Source organism: Melanostigma gelatinosum, assembly GCF_949748355.1.
Source record: "Melanostigma gelatinosum genome assembly, chromosome: 21".
NCBI classification, from domain to species: Eukaryota; Metazoa; Chordata; class Actinopteri; order Perciformes; family Zoarcidae; genus Melanostigma; species Melanostigma gelatinosum.
In genome coordinates, this window is record NC_136654.1 from 15,718,442 (window position 1) to 15,736,020 (window position 17,579).

General features: G+C 44.8%; 1 protein-coding gene across 1 annotated transcript; it reads right to left on the bottom strand.

Moving 5' to 3' along the window:
- Nucleotides 1-820: 820 nt before the first annotated feature.
- cdc42ep4b (CDC42 effector protein (Rho GTPase binding) 4b) lies at nt 821-15,891 on the bottom strand. Its single transcript, XM_079293564.1, has 2 exons — nt 15,722-15,891; nt 821-4,752 (listed from the first exon to the last, which is right to left on the bottom strand). Exon 2 carries the CDS (start codon nt 4,563-4,565, stop codon nt 3,558-3,560), a length of 1,008 nt encoding a protein of 335 aa, XP_079149690.1. The 5' UTR covers nt 4,566-4,752; nt 15,722-15,891; the 3' UTR covers nt 821-3,557.
- Between the last annotated feature and the right edge of the window lie 1,688 nt (nt 15,892-17,579).

Sequence of the window (17,579 nt, forward strand, 5' to 3'; positions counted from 1 at the left end):
TAACATACTAAACTATGACTTTCTATAAAATCATTATCACTGTATCACTTTGTAAGTGTAAAACATATCAGTGCCTAATACTTACGTTGTTCTTCAAATGCTGAGATCTAAAAGTGCTGAAATGCTGAGGTACTTTTTTCTGTGGCTAAGAGTAGACTTGTATTCTCTACAAATTCTTTACCCATGCCTTTTTTTTTTTTTTACTTTGACATGCTATACTATGACTTAATTTACATTTTTCAACATCTTATTCCATTCATTTTTTTCACATTATGCTTTCTGAAAATTCCTTTTTTTGACATCCGATACATTTTTTTTCGACATACACTACGATTTGCTTTTAAACTTTTTTTCCCCTTCCTCGCAGACAAAACGAGTTGGATCATATAAAACAGTAAACATGAGGACGTTAATTCCTGCATGTCACGCAACACCAGGTTTGAGTGGTTCAAGCATCTTCATGCTTTATCAAGCAACCTCCCAAGCCTCACAAAATCAATGGCAGGCTGGAGGGCTCACATTAGCTAACAAGACCCATCTTGCCCATACTGTGGAATCTTATAAACAAGGTTTTATCTTTCACTTCAAGGTTATTTATGGAGAATAATACACTCCCGAGTGAGAGTTTGTTAAGCTGAGGACGTGGCTGGAACTCTTCCCGCAGTATAAATTCATGGGTCTACTTGAAGGTCAGATTTCAACGCTTGCTCGGCCTGTTGTGGAAGCAGAATGTGAATAAACTTGCTTTAAGAGTTTGAAACTGAGGCAGCCTCCTGCGGTGACAGACTCACGGAGATGAAACAAAAACAGTCGAGTCGTGTTTAAAGATTACCAGCTTTCTCTTTTATTGAAAAATATAGCTGTTATTTCAAAGAAAGGAGAGTGAGGAAGGTAAATATATTAATATACTGTAAAACCAGAATAAGCAGAAGGTAAAGAAAACAGTACATACTTGGCATAACACTACAGCCACTGAATAGAAAAAAAAAAGAAAACATTCAACAGCAGAACTCACTTCTTTCACAGTCCAAACCAGAGCTGTCTGGGCACAGACCTGGGGCAGAGTATCAGCAAATTCATTTATAATGGTTCATTCAGGCCTTTCCTTCAAAGAAACACCAGAAATGTCAAGTTTAGTATACTTTCCCACAATGCTCAGTTTGCCTCTTCCAAATTTACTCGTGAATACAATTTGGCCGTGAATGTTCCGTTTAGTGTTAAAGCCACGAGCATTCTTCTCGTTCTCACGCTGGCACCACAGAGTCACACTGCTGATAACGCACTGTAATCATCGATGGCACAAATATTTACATTACTTGATTATAACAACGGCATATAAGGAGTGTTTTTTTTTTCCTCAGGTTGTCCATTTCTTGGTGATTAACATGAAGGATTGAAGCTGCCCAAACAATCAACCAACCACACGCTTCATAATGGATCAATAGAAGTAAAAGACATCGTCAAATTTGATCCATTTACATTAAAATATAAAAGCTCAGACTCGACTCATACTGCATATCTATACACGAGTAAAAAAACAAACAGGAAACTTAAACAAAATCAAACATCCTGCAAACGTTACCCAACAATATGGTTACAACATACTTGGCAATTTCCTCCAGATCTCTTACAAACAATGTCAGAACTTCTTGGTCATGAAGACATTTTTTCCCAAAAACATTTCAATAACCTCGAGGCAGAACGGCACAGCATCCTGATTCTATCTACACACACAGGAAATTCAAAAGGTCCCATTTGTCAGACATGGCAATTAGTTTTCTAACACCAAATAATAATAATAACAACATTTAAAAAAAAAAGGTCAGACATTAATCATGGATACCAGAAAGAGCACTCCTCTGCGTGCCTTCTTTAGAACTGAAAGTGACCTGGAGGAGGCTGCTGAGCGAGCGTGTATTAGAAGACACAAGAAAGCAAACGACTAAACAGCCCACCTGGCTGTTCCTGACCCTGCTGTTTCTGGAGCAGCTCCAGCTGGCTGGGGGCCAATAATCCAGCACATGTAATGAGTAGACGGGGAAAGGCCAGATGATGGGTTGATTTAATCATCCGTTACCTACTGTGTGATTTGGGTTGTGTAGAGGAGGCGAACGGCACCACTTGTGCGGCCAGTTGGGGAAATATCTGCCCCTCTCACCGCCCCGGGACACACCTGATGCCCATCTTTCAAGTAGCGCCGCTCTAATAACACGTTGTACATGTTTTCACAGCCTCTGCCTTTAGAGACAAGCCTGAGCTCATGTCTCGAGAAAGAGGATACGTCTGCTGGATAGAGCCAAAGCTATTCATTGATAGAACAAGTTTTCTACTGCAACAACTCCCTTTCAAACTTTGTATATGCCTCTCTGCTGACCTACCAACCTCAGTGCTGATGTGGAACGAGATGTGATGACTCAGAACTACACATAATCAGCCACTATCACCACTTCTGTCCTGTTTCAATACAGGACACAGAACACATACATAAGGCCTTCTTTTGCAAATTACAATAAACCTTCACTAGCAGCGGACGATTTTTGAAAAACAGAAGTCATAGTCATCCGATGCAGCTTTACCATGACAGTGGTTGCAGGAGTGATAGAACATTTGATGTCTACTTGAGTAATGAAGTGCCATGCAGCAAACTTCTACAGAAAGAAGCTGGCTCACTCTGTAGTACCATTAAGACGTTTTTGTAAGAAATGTCAGAAGCCCCCCTCCTAAAAAAAACTAAACTTTAAAGATCGAGCAGTGCACATCGACAATAAGCCATCCCTTATCAACATGTATGAAAAACTAACACAGCTCTCTGTGAATTCACAAAATGAAGACGGCGGCAAAATGATAAACTACCAAACTTAAATACAACACAGGCTACTGTAGAGCGCCTTCCAGACACTATGTACATAACATGAAATAAAGCTCAATAACAGAAATCACCCCCTTGAGTCTGACGGGGGCAAAAGTAAAATCTACTTTATCTATTTAGTGTCAATAAGACTCCATGATCACTCACACACTCACACACACTCGGGGAATTCAACGCTATCGGAGTTTCCCCTCTCGTCCTCTTCCTGGTTCAGTATCTGTGGTGCACATCCACATCTGGTTTATGACCTCGTGCGTCCCTCACCATCACACTCCAAACATGATATCCGTGTGACTGACAAATGGGGGTACGGCTCTCCAACCCTATGGTCATGATGATTTGTAATGCGGACAAATTTGAAGGACAAAGGTTTGAACACGAGAGAGAGTCGGTCTTTTTGGGAATTGGAGAATTCCCCGATCACGAGTTCAGAGTTTGACATTGCAAAACTGTGCAACAATCGACAAACCCGAACCTTTATAAAGTCATTGTGTGAGTCAGCCTGTATGCACTCGGCTCATACCTCCTAATACAGCACAGTGAATAAGGCTTTATTGGTTTATGATGTTGAACGAAGTGTGCAGAGATACGATTGGTCTACAAGCAGATGTGGCCCTGCTTCTAAATCCCTCCCATCTTTTCCAGCTTGGTCCTCTCAATTAGTGTCTTCTGAGACAATTAAACCAGTCTACACTCTAATCTCATCGTCGTCTTCATCGTCCATGTAGGTGAACTCTCTGTCTTCCTCCCTACGGGGCGAACTGTACTTTGCACTGTCCGTGTCGGCGTCGTGAAGTTGGTACTGAGGTTTCTCCTCAGTGACCGAGCCGGCGCTGGACACGGAGTAGCTGTCCAGGTTGTGGTGGTTGTTCCTGGTGGGTAGCTCTGGGGTGTAGGGATCCACCGTGGGCTTCTGCTGGCACATGCTGCGAGGTGGCCTTGCAGGGGCCTGCTCCTCCACTTCATCATCTATGTGGGGAATGAGGGAAGGTGACACGCGGCCCTCGCTACCTTTCCCCTCTTCGTAGCCGAGGTCGTCCTCCTCCCATCCTTTCTTTTCCATCACGCTCAAGATGTCCCCGAGCATGGAGGGCCCCAAGTCGATGTGGAAGGACATCATAGACTCTGCGTGCTTCATGCCGCCTCCCTTAGGCATGGATGGGGGCAAATCTGTAGGTTCGCCAAAATGACGCTCTTCGAACTCCGCATCCAATGTCGCCATCGCCGCAGCTCCATTTACCGGCTTGCTTTCAATCTCCGACAGCCTCTTCATGGGGCTCGAGGACACGCTCTTAGGCAGTTTGCTGCCTCTGTTTGTATCCTCTTCGTTGAGGTAAGGCAGGGATATGGCGTTTTTCACAAAGGCGGACGAGCCGCTAGGGGGCGCCATCATATTGTAGTCATACTTGTTTACTGACTGGGTGCGCTTGCTGCTTCTGAAGGTGCGGGACAGCAGCCCTGGTTTGGGGCCCGGGGAGCCGTGCTTTGTTGCCTGCTTTGGTTCCGGCTCCCTGGGAGGTTCCCCTGATCGGGTGCTAAGAAACGTAGTGTCCCCAAAGGCATCGCCTCCCCTGCCAACGTGCATGGTGTGGCGGAAGTCCCCCATTGGAGAGCTGATCATCTCCGAGGTGAGGTCGGCCCGAGACCGCCGCTTCGACTGCTTAGAGTTGTTCACCAGCTGCTTGAGTATAGGCATGATGGCAGTCTCTGACTTCAACAGAGATAAATTAAACTAGGGTTCTGTAGGCGTTCGGGAGAGTTCCTTCCAAAAAGATGTTGGCAGTTGTACGAGATGTTGTCAAAGAAAGTATAATTCCAGGCGTTTAATGTGAGCAGCCATTCTGGTCCTCCAGCTCGGGTTTCATCTCTACCTTTGGATCAGCCTGTGAAGAAGACCAGAGAGCATTAAAACCACATCAGTACTTATGTCCTTTGCAGGCAATGTGGAAACATGCAATTGATAACAGACACCATTTTATTCTGCTGCAAAAGTACCCAACCACTTCAAATGAGTCACTAAAGAGCTGTGCCTATTCATTTCTCATCCCCCACTATCACATTACTCACCCCGTCCTGATCTGCATCGAGTACGGAAACTTTTGTTGCCAGAGCTTTAAAATGAAGCCTCACTTGAGTGGTACTAAACTCAAAGGTTTTTATACATTCAGAGGTCTGAGGGTGTTTTGCAACGGTGAAGGAAAGCTTTCCGGTGCAAAGTCCACAGCACCTTCCTAAAGAAAACAGTAATGACACCCTGAGTGAAGCCTACCAAGGCAAAATAAGTTCCCATTCAAATGTGTCGGTACAATTCTTCTCGTACATTTTTTTTAGCTCCCCCTAAAATCTCGAATCGGCTGCTGTCACATTTGCTTCCTCAAGTGGCTGCAGTGTCCGCTGCCTCTGCTGTGCTTCAGTTCCCATTTAGGCCCCTGACCAGCAAGACACAGGATACAGGGAGCCGGGGCAGTTCAAGCTGGCACAAAAACTAAAAAAATAATGAAGTGGAGCAACACTTCTTTAGCATTATAGCACAGCTCAGAAAGTTCAGAACTGCTACGTTCTGTTCCAACCTTCCCATCATCCAGAGACTAAATGTTTCCATCGCTGCCTCTTTGTGTTGTCAAAGTTTGGCCTTTTGTCTCTTTAGCCTTGAAGGCAGTTCGAGAGCCTCCAACAGAATATTTTGTTCCACCAGTCACTGTGCTAGCTACAGTCCACTAGCTCCATGCGTTAATGGCATGAACAAAGGTTTCAATTGTTTTAGCCAGACAGCTGTCCCATCATTCTCAAACTGGAGCTAAAGCCCACGCTCCAGGCCTGTATGCGTATCCCCACAGTGAATGAATGGGGGCTTCACTCAACAATATTCGAAAAGGAACGTCGTCCATGAAAACATTTGCATCTCTGACAATAACCCATTCAACTGGAAAGGCAACTGTGTAGCACTAGAGGGAATAGAGGGAGGTTTCATGGATGATAAAAGCGTGCGCCGGGTTTGTTTTTTGTTCGCTGCTCTTTCAAAATGGAGAGATCATCTCCAAAGAGAACTGAACTATCCACTGCCGGAGGTTTGATCCTCATTATTCAAACAAATACCCACGAAGTCGACTCAGTCGTAATGCAGTATGATCTATTATTAGCTAAACTGCTTATTGCTTCACGCCTTGCGCAGTAGCCAATTAGCATCCACTGCACAAAAAGGCTGCTGAATGTGCGACTGACCACTCAAACGGATGTGTTCCTCCCCGCTGCCCAGAGTTTTGTATTTCTCTATGGCAACATCCGAGCAGAGCTTCCTGTCTGTGAGCCGGCTGGAGATGGCGAGAGAGATTTGATCCCCTACATGGAGAGATCAGCTAATTCAGATGGATGGATTAACCCCTTCCTGGAGGCCACATGCAGGGTAATAAGACAATCCCCCCACGGTGCTATAGCTGAAGGGGAATGTTTGATGTTTGATGTGCCTCGTCACTCCCAAGACATTCAACCTCTGCATAAAATACTTCAGTGGGTGCTCAAATATCAAAAAGGTGCAAACCCCACACCTTTAGTCCTTCCAGGAAATGGCCCATTTAATGTCGATCTGGGCCCCTTGGTGTTTGATGAGGAACAGTTCAACCCCCCCCCCCCCCCCCCCCCAGGATCACCAAGACCCCATTATTGTGGGCATGACAAAAGATGAAGTACAGCCTGAAGGCAGTCCTGTCATATTCAGTTGCAGCCTTTCAGATACATCATGGAGAATGGCAGTGTTGTGAATACTGAAAGCCCCTTACTGCCGTGCATATCAAATCTAAGCTGTTAAACGTCATAAACATATTGTTTCAGTAAGTCTAGCCATGCTTTCTCCGAATCAGTCTGAGGCATCGAGTCAAACTTAAGCGTGATTTTAGAGTAAAATAACCATTTTGGGGCTCTTTTTTTTATTTGGAAAATGTGTAATTTACTCATTTGTAGAACCATCAGGCAGAGCGGAATATATTTTTGGTTCCAATGACTTTCCATAGACATGTGACAATCGAATACCTTTTTGGACTTCAGGTACTTTCATTATCACTGATTTTCTCATTTCAGACCTGAGACCGAGTAGACTATTCCACTAGTTTAGCAGCATGGATTGGAATTAATGTTCGAAATGATTTGCTGGTGAAATGAATGAAAAGTTAAAAAAGTTCTTTCACTGCAGTGCCTGGACAGAAACGTAGTACATAGCTCTGTGTTGACTCGGGTCACACTACTAGGACATTGCTTTCAATATACACAGAAACACGCACAGCTACAAATGTCCCATGTTAGAGCAGCAGCATGCCCAAAGACATATTTGGTATTATCTTGTTCGCTTTAGCTGAGAACGATTGCCTCAGCCGCCGTGCCAGCCGGCGACGAAGCCCTTATGTAACCGAACACTCCAATATAATGACAATGGTGGGTTTATCGGTTACCCAAAAAGCTCATCAATAGCAGAATAATCGTGTCATATGAAGTCATGAAACATGCTGCGATGTTTCCATATCCAATTCCGGAGATGTGTTTGGATATTAACATTGAGGTGCATCATTAAAAAGCTGAGGAAACTGTGGTCAACAACACTTCCACTGGTAAACAAATGCAGAAAAAGAAATTAGTCAAGGAAAATGTTTGGTAGGAATGAAACATTTTTTTCAGTTTGAATCTTTTCTAGTCCAACCTTCAGTCCTCATGTTTAAGTTCAACACAGGCGTTTCTGCTTTCTTTAACCTTGAATCTGCGCCATTGTTCAACCCTACGGTCAGCAACATTGATATGCAAATGCATATACGAGTCAGTCTACGCCATCTATGACATTGCTAATCGATTAATCAATGGCACTGCATAAGAATGGAAAGTTCTCAAGTCTGACAAAGAAGGTCGGCGAACTTCATTCGCAGCTTCTTTGTGATGGCCACGGCCTCCGGCCCAAACATGGGATTCCCACGGGGGGAGAGGAGGCCGACAACATGGACCCTGCCTGATACACACTACAAGCTGCATTTAGGTTGTCATACATACGTGTGTGTGTGTGTGTGTATATACACACACACACACACACACACACACGTTTGATGTGACGAGCTGTTAGCGACACATCTTTTGTCCTTACAATATGCTACAATATGAACCCGTTCTTCCTGTCCAACAGCTCGAAGGCTAAACCCGGTATGACAAACGGCAGAAACATCTTGAGCAGAGACAGACCGGAGGACTGTAGAGAACAGGTGTGTGATCCCACGGTAAACAGATCCTGTGCAGGTCATCTACATGAGAGCTCTGTACTCACAGATTCAACACTGAGAGGAAACAGTAAGCATCAACTGTGATGGTTGTTGCTGCTCTTGTACTGATCGAACGCAAAAAAAAAAAAACTCTTAACACATCACTGGAAAAACTGAGCGTGTTTAGTGTTTGTATGCGTGACTCTAATGCAGAGGAGGAGGGCGAGAAGAGGAGGAAAAAGCAGAAAAGGAGAAGTTTTGTGTTGTTCTTCAAATTCAGCAAAACAAAATTACGGCCTCTTCAACCACAACTCACACTCCTCAGGAGAGTGTACCATCTTTCATCAATTATTAATATATCGTCTGACTATATTCCACTGAGGAGAACGTGAGTTGTGATTGTAACGTCTTGAGTGAAGTCATTTCTTGTTAACTTATTTATAAAAAGGCCTTTATGCTGAGAGGCAGACATGAGAGCATGCTCGTTAGACATTAAAGATTAACAGAACGGTTTTGGTGAGGAAGCTTGAATTTAAACAAAACTTTACTTTGACGAATCTTCTGAGGGCCCGTTGACTTCAATTACTTGTCCTTACATAACACTGCGCTATTAAATGTAACTATGCGTCCTACCGCGGGCTGGACCTGAGAGGAGAGGAAAGATGTTGGGGAATGTTTTGTGCTTTATCTGCAGAAGACTGACAAGATAGTGAACACTCATGTTTATGTAGAAACACTTTGGGAGACAAGTTTGGGAAAATATACCAACATCAGCAGGATTGTTGCCCAAAGTACTACGCGCCCACTGTACACGTGTTGGCCTCCAGGGCCCCTAATGCTGCCCGGGCAGAAACAAAACCACGGGAGGATTAAGGGCAGCATGCTCGACGAGAGCAAATAAAACCAGCGTGCCTGAGACGGCCCTCTGCTCTGTGTGACACGAGCTCAGGACGACAAACTCCACACCTCCGTCAGCTTCTCGAGAAACAAAACACACAAACGAACCAGCCAGCCCTACGCTGTGAGACTCCAAAATCCATCTTCTATCACATTTGGTGTGTTGCACACTCAATAACACAATCACCACGTGACTGGGTTGAGTGATTTATTTTCTTTATCTCTACAAATCCTGATATCCAGAAGCAGAGGACGGGCCTCCGGACGACCGCTCTGTGTTACCAGTCAAGCTGGCCTTTTATAAAGCGTTCCTCCGGCACAGTTGGGGTCAGATGCTGGGTGTGCTGCAGGTCAGATGCTGGGTGTGCTGCAGGTCAGATGCTGGGTGTGCTGCAGGTCAGATGCTGGGTGTGCTGCAGGTCAGATACTGGGTGTGCTGCAGCCATAGAGGGGAAAGAGGAACCTTGGCTGGAAAACAAGCCGATAGATATGAACATGTTTCTTGATTATGTAATAAGCTATTGGGAAGTATGAATAATATCCTGAGTAAAAATGTGAAGGGACATAACCTCGCCCACGTGGAGCAACAATACCGCAGGGATGCTTGGGCACAGATGGAGAGAAACACACCCTCAAAGGGGCGGTGGAGGGCGTCACCACATTGGATTCACTCAGTCATGCCAGCACAGTGACAGACATTCTGTCTCCGTGTCCCTCATTAAGCCTACAGTGGAGGGAGTGTACTACACTGTGTGTGTGTGTGTGTGTGTGTGTTTGAGTGCGTGCACACGAGTACGCATCTAATTAACAGCTGAAATCCGCCCCATCGGTGTGCGACAAACAGACTGCATGAACGCCTGGTACCAGAGTGCAGGATCTCAGCCAAGTGGTTGAGTCGTCCGTCCAATCGCTGTTGGGCGACATAACAAAGCAGAATTTCGGGTTGTGCTGAAAGAGACAGAGAGGGAATGTAAAATGCTCCGTTACAGCGGCGACGCCAAAGCCATGGTTGGCTTGCACAATAGTTAATGAGTTAAAATAGTTTACTAGCAATAGTGGCGGTTATTTTTTCCAAATGAAAGAGGGTCAGAAGCACTAACGAGAAGCTCAGAATGAGACCTGTGGGGAACAAAATCACCAAAAAAAGATAAGCCAGTGGGACAATCTTCTAAACGGGACACGTGCAAACTTTGGTGAAACCAGCAGGAGGCCTCTCGGTGTACCTGGAAGATAAGTGACCATTTCCTGTACTGTGTCAACTTCTAAACAGGTTTTATTGTCAGGCCTCAGGGAACATGCCCCGATGACAAGACGAGTTAACAAACCTCCCAGGGTGTGAACTTTAAACGTGACCCACTCGCAGACAAAAGAGAACACGCAAGTCCACCAACATCCGACCTGATAATAGCTACTCACAACAGCAGTCGACAAGCTAGAAAACAACAGAACAGGACGGAGATAAAGACGGGAGCGTCTGACCTCGTAAAAGCACAGTGTTCGCGTAATTGTGCCCTTGATTGATTTACCTACATCCACTGTGATCTGGTTAGTGCTGTGTGTGAGGAGGCCATGCTTGCTGTGAGTGCGTGTGTGTGTGTGTGTGTGTGTGTAATAGTTCCTGCTAAAGTGACTATTCGGGGAGCTAAGCACACATGGACTGATTACATTTCAGCAGCTCAGCTGAGTCAGGTGATCTGTGTGCGTGCTTTCATCTAATATGGACTAAATATGTGCAAGGCAGCTAAATTCATTCAAAGTCATTTTAAGTTTAATAAGCGGTCAGTCTAGTACCAACTAATTATGGTTTTTATAATCTTTTGGAATAGAGTAAATGTTGCCGTTAATAAAGTAAAAAATAGCAAACATTTCCAGCCTGTCAAGCGTGAGGAATTGCTGATTTTATATAATTATAAATGTGGGTGTTGGAGCATGGATCGGACAAAACCAGCAATTTGAAGATGAGCACCAGGGTTCACTATTTTTTAAAGTTAAAGTAAATAATCAGTTGTAACCAAAGAAGGTAAAATGCCAAAGGCATGGAACGTAGATCACATTTCACAAGAGAAACATTTAATATGTGGCTCCGCCAGATGATAGACGTGCAACATTCTTAGAGCTTTCTGGGAAAAACCACCTGATTATGTCAGGAATGTCTTTGGAGGCATCATCGGTGTCATCTTTCTTTTATTTGGTTTTCTTAAAAGATAGCATTTCACATCAGACATGCTACTTTAATTTGGCAATCGAGCAACAATTTGTTTTTCCTGGAAACATACGTCTGCGAGCATAAAGTTTTCATTAGGGAAGCGCATACAGATGGCCTGTTGTGGCTGTGTTTACATGCATTTTACCCGTGTGTGTGTGTGTATATAATCGTTACGTGCAAGATTAAAGTTCGTCAACGGCTTCTGCTCAAACTGCCGTAAATAGGGTCAAGGGTCTTCTGGGAGCTTTGAGTCACAAACACAGGACTCGGCCCGCCCCCCCCCCCCCCCCACACACACACACACACACACACACACAGTACCCAGTTGGTTCCCAAATGGCTGACATATTTCTCTGGAACCGAGGAACTAGCAATGTCACACAAACAACAACAGAAGAGAACGGACAAAAAGAAAACAAGGCAGCTCAGTAGAAGACAGGAACCAAATCCTTTCGGCACACCCAAACCACAAGCATGTGCCTCTGAAGGAAAACAGATAGCACGTACACTAGACGGGGTTTAGCGGCGACACACATGAATGACACCCACTATTTACCGTGATTCACATTCATTTAATACAAAGAGACAAAAGGCCTTTCAGGCGTATCTACGCAGGTAACCTTCCACCACAGTCCATTCACAGCTCTGAATCGCTGACCCAAAACTCTCCTCTAGAGCTCGGGCAGGGAGGACATGTATTCATATTCACACGAAAACCAGCAACTCTCACAGGAACACCACGTGACCGCTCCCGTGTATTTGTCATAAAGCGGGGACAATGTATGACAATGTATGCTGCTCACAAGATTTCCTGAGATGGAACCGTGTCATGTGAAGGGGAAATGCTGGTATTACACAACCCGGGTCGTATTCTCTATTAGAAGTATTGATAATGAAAACATATTATAAGGGCTCGCTGTCAAGAACAACTCTGTTAATAACCTCAATCAGGACACGGACCTCAGGCTTAAAGTAGTCCCCTGGAAATCCCCGTAGCTGCTTTTTATCCCTGAAGCTTTAGGAGGGTAGTGACACCTGTGAGCCATACAAAGTCTCAACTTCATCACGACTAATAGATGAGAACGTAAGAATTACAACCAGAGTTCAAATCAGCGACACCGATATTACCAACCAGCAAGTCCAAAACAGAGACATAGCTATGACACATGTTCCAAAATATGTTTGTACTCAGAGAAGAATCCAGAGGATGCTCGTCAGACAGGTGTGCCAGCTGATGATGGACGCTGATGGATCATTTACATACAGCAGAGGATGTCCTGAAACGTTTGCAATGTGGGTACAATGCGTGCGACTTCAGTGCGGCGGGTGAGCCACACAAGGAACATTCCTGTTGAACTGGTTATTATCTGCCACAACGGTCACGCTACGCCGACAGTAACCACAGCAGGCACAGATCTGAGAGATCATGTGACAGGTGCATACGGGGTTGTTGCACAAAACCTGGGAACGGCCGTGATACATTGTTGTTTAATGGGATGGTAAAGGGCATGTGGTCCACTGTGCTGGAATCAGCTCAACTTCAGCCGGAGTAACAGGGCTGCAGCCTTGTGCCGAGCATTGAATGTTGATAAGACGTTCGGGGGGGTTTGGCTCACAACCTTTGACACGGTTTGAGCTCTATTAACTATTCAAAATAAGACAAGTTACTCGTCCACAAATGAAAGAGAACATGGCTTCCTAGAGAACAATAATAAATCAGTCCTCTATCAAGGGGAAGGCCACATCTGTGGGGTCAGAAGAGGATTAACAGGATAGGGCAGCCAAACAGCAAAAACATACTACAGCTAACAAAATATATTAGTTTAATTAGGTTAATTCCCAAAAATGCTTTGAAATGAAACAAAGAAAAACAAAAGGGTTCCCAGCAGACATTGCTTTGTTTTCAGGGACCACGGGCTACTCAGAGGTTGGAACCCAGAGAGCTAAATTACAGACTTGTGACTCTCCGTTTTACAGCTACTGATCTGGTTAATTTTTTTTCTCCTGATCGAAATTGAAAGTCAAACTAATTCTGGGAAACACCCAAAGATATTTGCATAACATTGTGTTCTGCTTCCAGATGAAGTCAATTCCAATATTAACCTAAGAACCCTCGGCACGATTCCTCAGAGTTGAAAAGAGCCTGATGCTTTCTTTGCAGGCGGGGTGAATCCTGTAATTGTCTGAGACAAAACATCTCCGCTCTGGGAGTCCAACATAAGACTCACCGCTTCCCAGTATCAACAGCTGAAAAAATAAAAAGACACATCTGTCACCTTTGAAGGGATTAATAACTCACAGCAACTGGGAGCCTTCCACCGCCTCAGAGCTCTGGAGTGCACTACTGAAACACGTCCAATAATGTCATAATATTTCAATAAGTGAGGGCTTTTTTTCCACATATTACAGCTGCCATTTTGAATCCGACTCAAAGCTGATCCATTTATAGCGACACCTAAAACACAACATTCCTTTCCCCCCCCCTGACTGTAGGAGCTGTCGTGTGGGCCGTGTAATTGCAACGAAGCCATGCAGAAGAGCAAAATGTCACGGCGAGCTGCCGTCGGTCCCCGTCGGCCTCCTATGGAGCAGCGGGATGAAGGCGGGCGGATTACAGCGGCCGCTAACAATTTACACAGGCAACAAGAACATGCAACATACAGAAAGTTATCACATCGGACTCCAGTTAACCAATTTCTGTTTCTTCTCTCAAGTTTACAGTCCACACATTAAACCTCTACTTATGATGGAATCCGGACGCACACAAATAAAATCCTGGACTTGGTGTTGTTTCCCAAGGAAAGGAGTTGGCCTCCACTTTAACAAACTGCCTGAAGTTTTCTAGAGAGTGCAAATGAGTCCGACTGCCTCCTCCCAACCCCCACTCATACGCGCCTTCGGTCCGGTAACCAAACTGTAATGACCTCAGCGCAGTCGGGCAGGTAGCCAGCTTCCTCACTACGCAGCAGCAGTATCCTCCAGAGCTAACGGAAATAGCCTCCATTGCAAAAAAAAGTCAGTCAGAGATGACACACACACACACACACACACACACACACACGCACACACGCACGCACGTCGTAGAATAAGGAGCTGAAAGGCCTGGAGTGTGTGGGATAATGCTCCACTTCAGTCACAGAAAAGCACGAGGACGCGTGGAGAAGTGCTGATCGGGCAGAGTCTGATCTTGGCCTAAACTTCTCCAGACCGTAGAGCTGTTCTTCGGCTGTGGTCGTGTGTTTGTGTACGCTTGAGTGTAACAGAGCGGGTCAGAGGGCAACAGTCGGACAATGAATGCACCAAAGCCAGGCCTGTTAGTCACTATGTCCTCCTGCCTTTGTCCAGACCGGCGGTTTAACGACACCGAAGGCTCGATTACAGACTGTGAGCAAGGAATAATTAAACTGAGTTATAAAACGGGCCCGCAGACTTTACGGTCGGCGTAGTTAAAGTCAAGCATGCACACTATACGGCCCGGGCCTGATGAACGAGGATGGGCAGGTATACGGCCTCGGTGGTTCTTTTTTTAGAGCGAATTAGCCAGTTCATCAGGCATGACGACCATGAGGGCCAAGAGCCAGGTCTGTAAACACAAACAGGAGCGACTCACTGATGACGCGGCAAAATGGACAAATTGGGGAGTGAGGGATATGGTGAAAGTAGGTCGGGCAGGTTGTTGAGCTCTTGGTAAATTCCAAAAGAGTAGCCGAGTATTAAATGTTACGCAACTGTCAGCGAGGAGAACTGGTGCTTTCTGAGCCCATCTGCCCGCTCTGATGAGAACCATGTCCTGTTGCTGGACATAGTTATGTGGGACCCTGATTTCAGACCCCCACTTATCCAGCATCTGTACACTAGTAAATGATTAGAGATTGTATTCGTATTGTAATTTGTGTCCAAAGGTCTGCGGATCATTGGGGACTCCTAATGGGGATGCCAAATGTGCATTCTTTCACTGTCATTTAACAGTTAATGATGGCTTATTGTGGCGTTGGCCTTACCTCTAAAACTGATTTATGTCATTTCATAAGCAATTCTACAAAGAAGGACTTGTTGGAAAAAAATGTGCCTTTCATATTTGGGATCCCGTGATATAAAAAAAAAAAAGACGACTTGCACAACTTCATGGCTGTGATCCAAAAGTAGAATAAATAGAAAAAGTTTCTCAGTGACAGAAGTAAAAGGAAGTGCACTCCCACAGTATTTGGGACCTAAAGTGGTGACTTTCACATAGCTACAGTTCGCCCATTAACTTCTCGTCTCCACCGGGCTGATGGACACACAGGACGCCAGAGGGCTCATTGTCTCCACGAGACTGAGAGTGTGCTGATTGACCACAAGCAGGGCTGACATTCAAATGAGATGCAGATTTCACGCCATTGGTTTTCACTTCTCCGACCAAATAAGAGTACCGGTAGTCTGGAAACTATATCCCCACTGACTCTTAGCACTTAGACTCGGCCCCCGCAGACCTAGTTTAAATACCTCTCACGAACAACAACACGGTGGAAATGTTACCTTTTATTTGCGGTCCGAGCGAAGGCGAAGTTTCAGGTTATATTCCGCTAAACTTCCCGGAAACACGTGAGGAACAAGTAAGCGAAGCCTCCACGTCAGTACGAAGTCAGTTTAGTTTTCCCTCGACAGGAGAAGCAGCAGAGTTACGCCAGGTCAGTCCCGTTGTTGGTGCTCCAATGTCCGTTTAGTTTGCATGTGTGTGGCGCACAAAGCGGCCCTCCTCCTCCTCCCTCCTCTCATGTGCCATTGAGCACCACCTCCTGCTGCGGTTTAAAGGGCCAGACACCCTTTTATCCACAACAATGGGCAGAACTTCAACTTGGTGGGGTTCCCAAGTCCTTCAGTCCAGGACTAATGGCAATTAAATAAGATCATCAAATGGTTGGGCGAAAAGCACACAGCAGTCGGACATTTAAAGGGGAAGACGTTTTGAGAAATCGCACTTTCTTGCAGAGTTGCTTAGCTCCATTCCCCTAGGAAGAGCGCCAGGAGCAAAATCTACATTGTGACCAAACGGTGAAATTACAATTTTAAGCATCAGTCACGTGATGACATGGGCCCCTGAAAAAATACTTTTATTCCAAAGAGCTACATTGGGAAGGAGACACTTTTAACTCAGTGGATATTTGTTTTTGTTGAGGTAAATCAGTACGATCACTTCAATAAAGTTGTAAAAAGCACTTATTGCTGAATCCAAAGTTCCGTCCAAACTTTTTTTGCTTCATGCTCCATTGAGCACCTTTCATAGGAATGAACGTGGCGCCTCATATTTACGCTGCAGACATGACAGTGGTATTACATCTCCAATCCAGTCAAAAGCCCTGACAAGAAAGCGAAATACATGTATTTCCCAAGCGGTTGAACTTTTCTCTTAATTCCAGTAGAGTTGTGTTTTTTAAATAATTGGTAGACCTGCAATAGTGAACTTTCATGCCTGCGTGTTGTAAAGGCCTGTGCATTGGGTTTGTTCCTTAAAAGTGTTGTATGATCACAACCACACTGCTTCTCCTGCATGTAACAAGACACAAATACAAACTTGTGTTGTAATAGTACATTCTGCTTACAGCCTTTTGATTTCAAATACTCACTAAATATTAGAAATGTGCAGAGTCCATAAAATTCAGCAGGAATTGATGTTCTTCCCGTGTATGATTTGTAGCATTGGGGCAAACGTACCGCAAGGTAGCACATTACTATAACCGAAGGTCCAAACACATTGATTTACATTAGTACGAAGGTAATTAAGGTTGGCTTGGTGCACTTTACTCCAATTATTTTTGACAACTTCCACATAACTTTAACAAGGGCCTTTTAATTCCACCCACTCAAAACAAATATACAACCTTTGATGCATTTATTCATTCCGGTCATGTAGAAATGAGCCTTGTGTGGTTACAAAAGTCATCTGGTCCTCATTCGCCCATCTGTCAATATCATCAGGGCTTATATTAAGACATGATGGACCAATTAGTGGCGCAGAGTTTTACAGGAAGCTGTGTCTGGGTCCTTCAGAACTTCAGTGAGGGTGTGCAGGACAACACTTTGATGGCACATCACCCCTGAAGCGGGCCCCATTATTCAATTACTGCTTCCTTGGGTGGCTTTGTGTTCCACGTTCCATAATGAATCCAGCCCGGAAAGGCTACAGTAAGAAATTGGAACACAAGGGATTTTCTTTTCTAGTGGAAACCTGTCAACTGGACAAACCAACGGCGATAAAAATAATTGTGACCGACTGACTTCATCCAACAATTCCCTCAATTTATGTCACCATTTTCAGTTGCCTCAGATCCTTAAGTGGCTCTTACTTGAACCACACACTGTGGAAACTAGTGTCCATCCAAACCGCAAGAAGAGT

What these genes read in the sequence shown, in the direction of transcription:
- cdc42ep4b (XM_079293564.1), bottom strand. Translation starts at nt 4,565, where the DNA reads ATGCCTATACTCAAGCAGCTGGTGAACAACTCTAAGCAGTCGAAGCGG.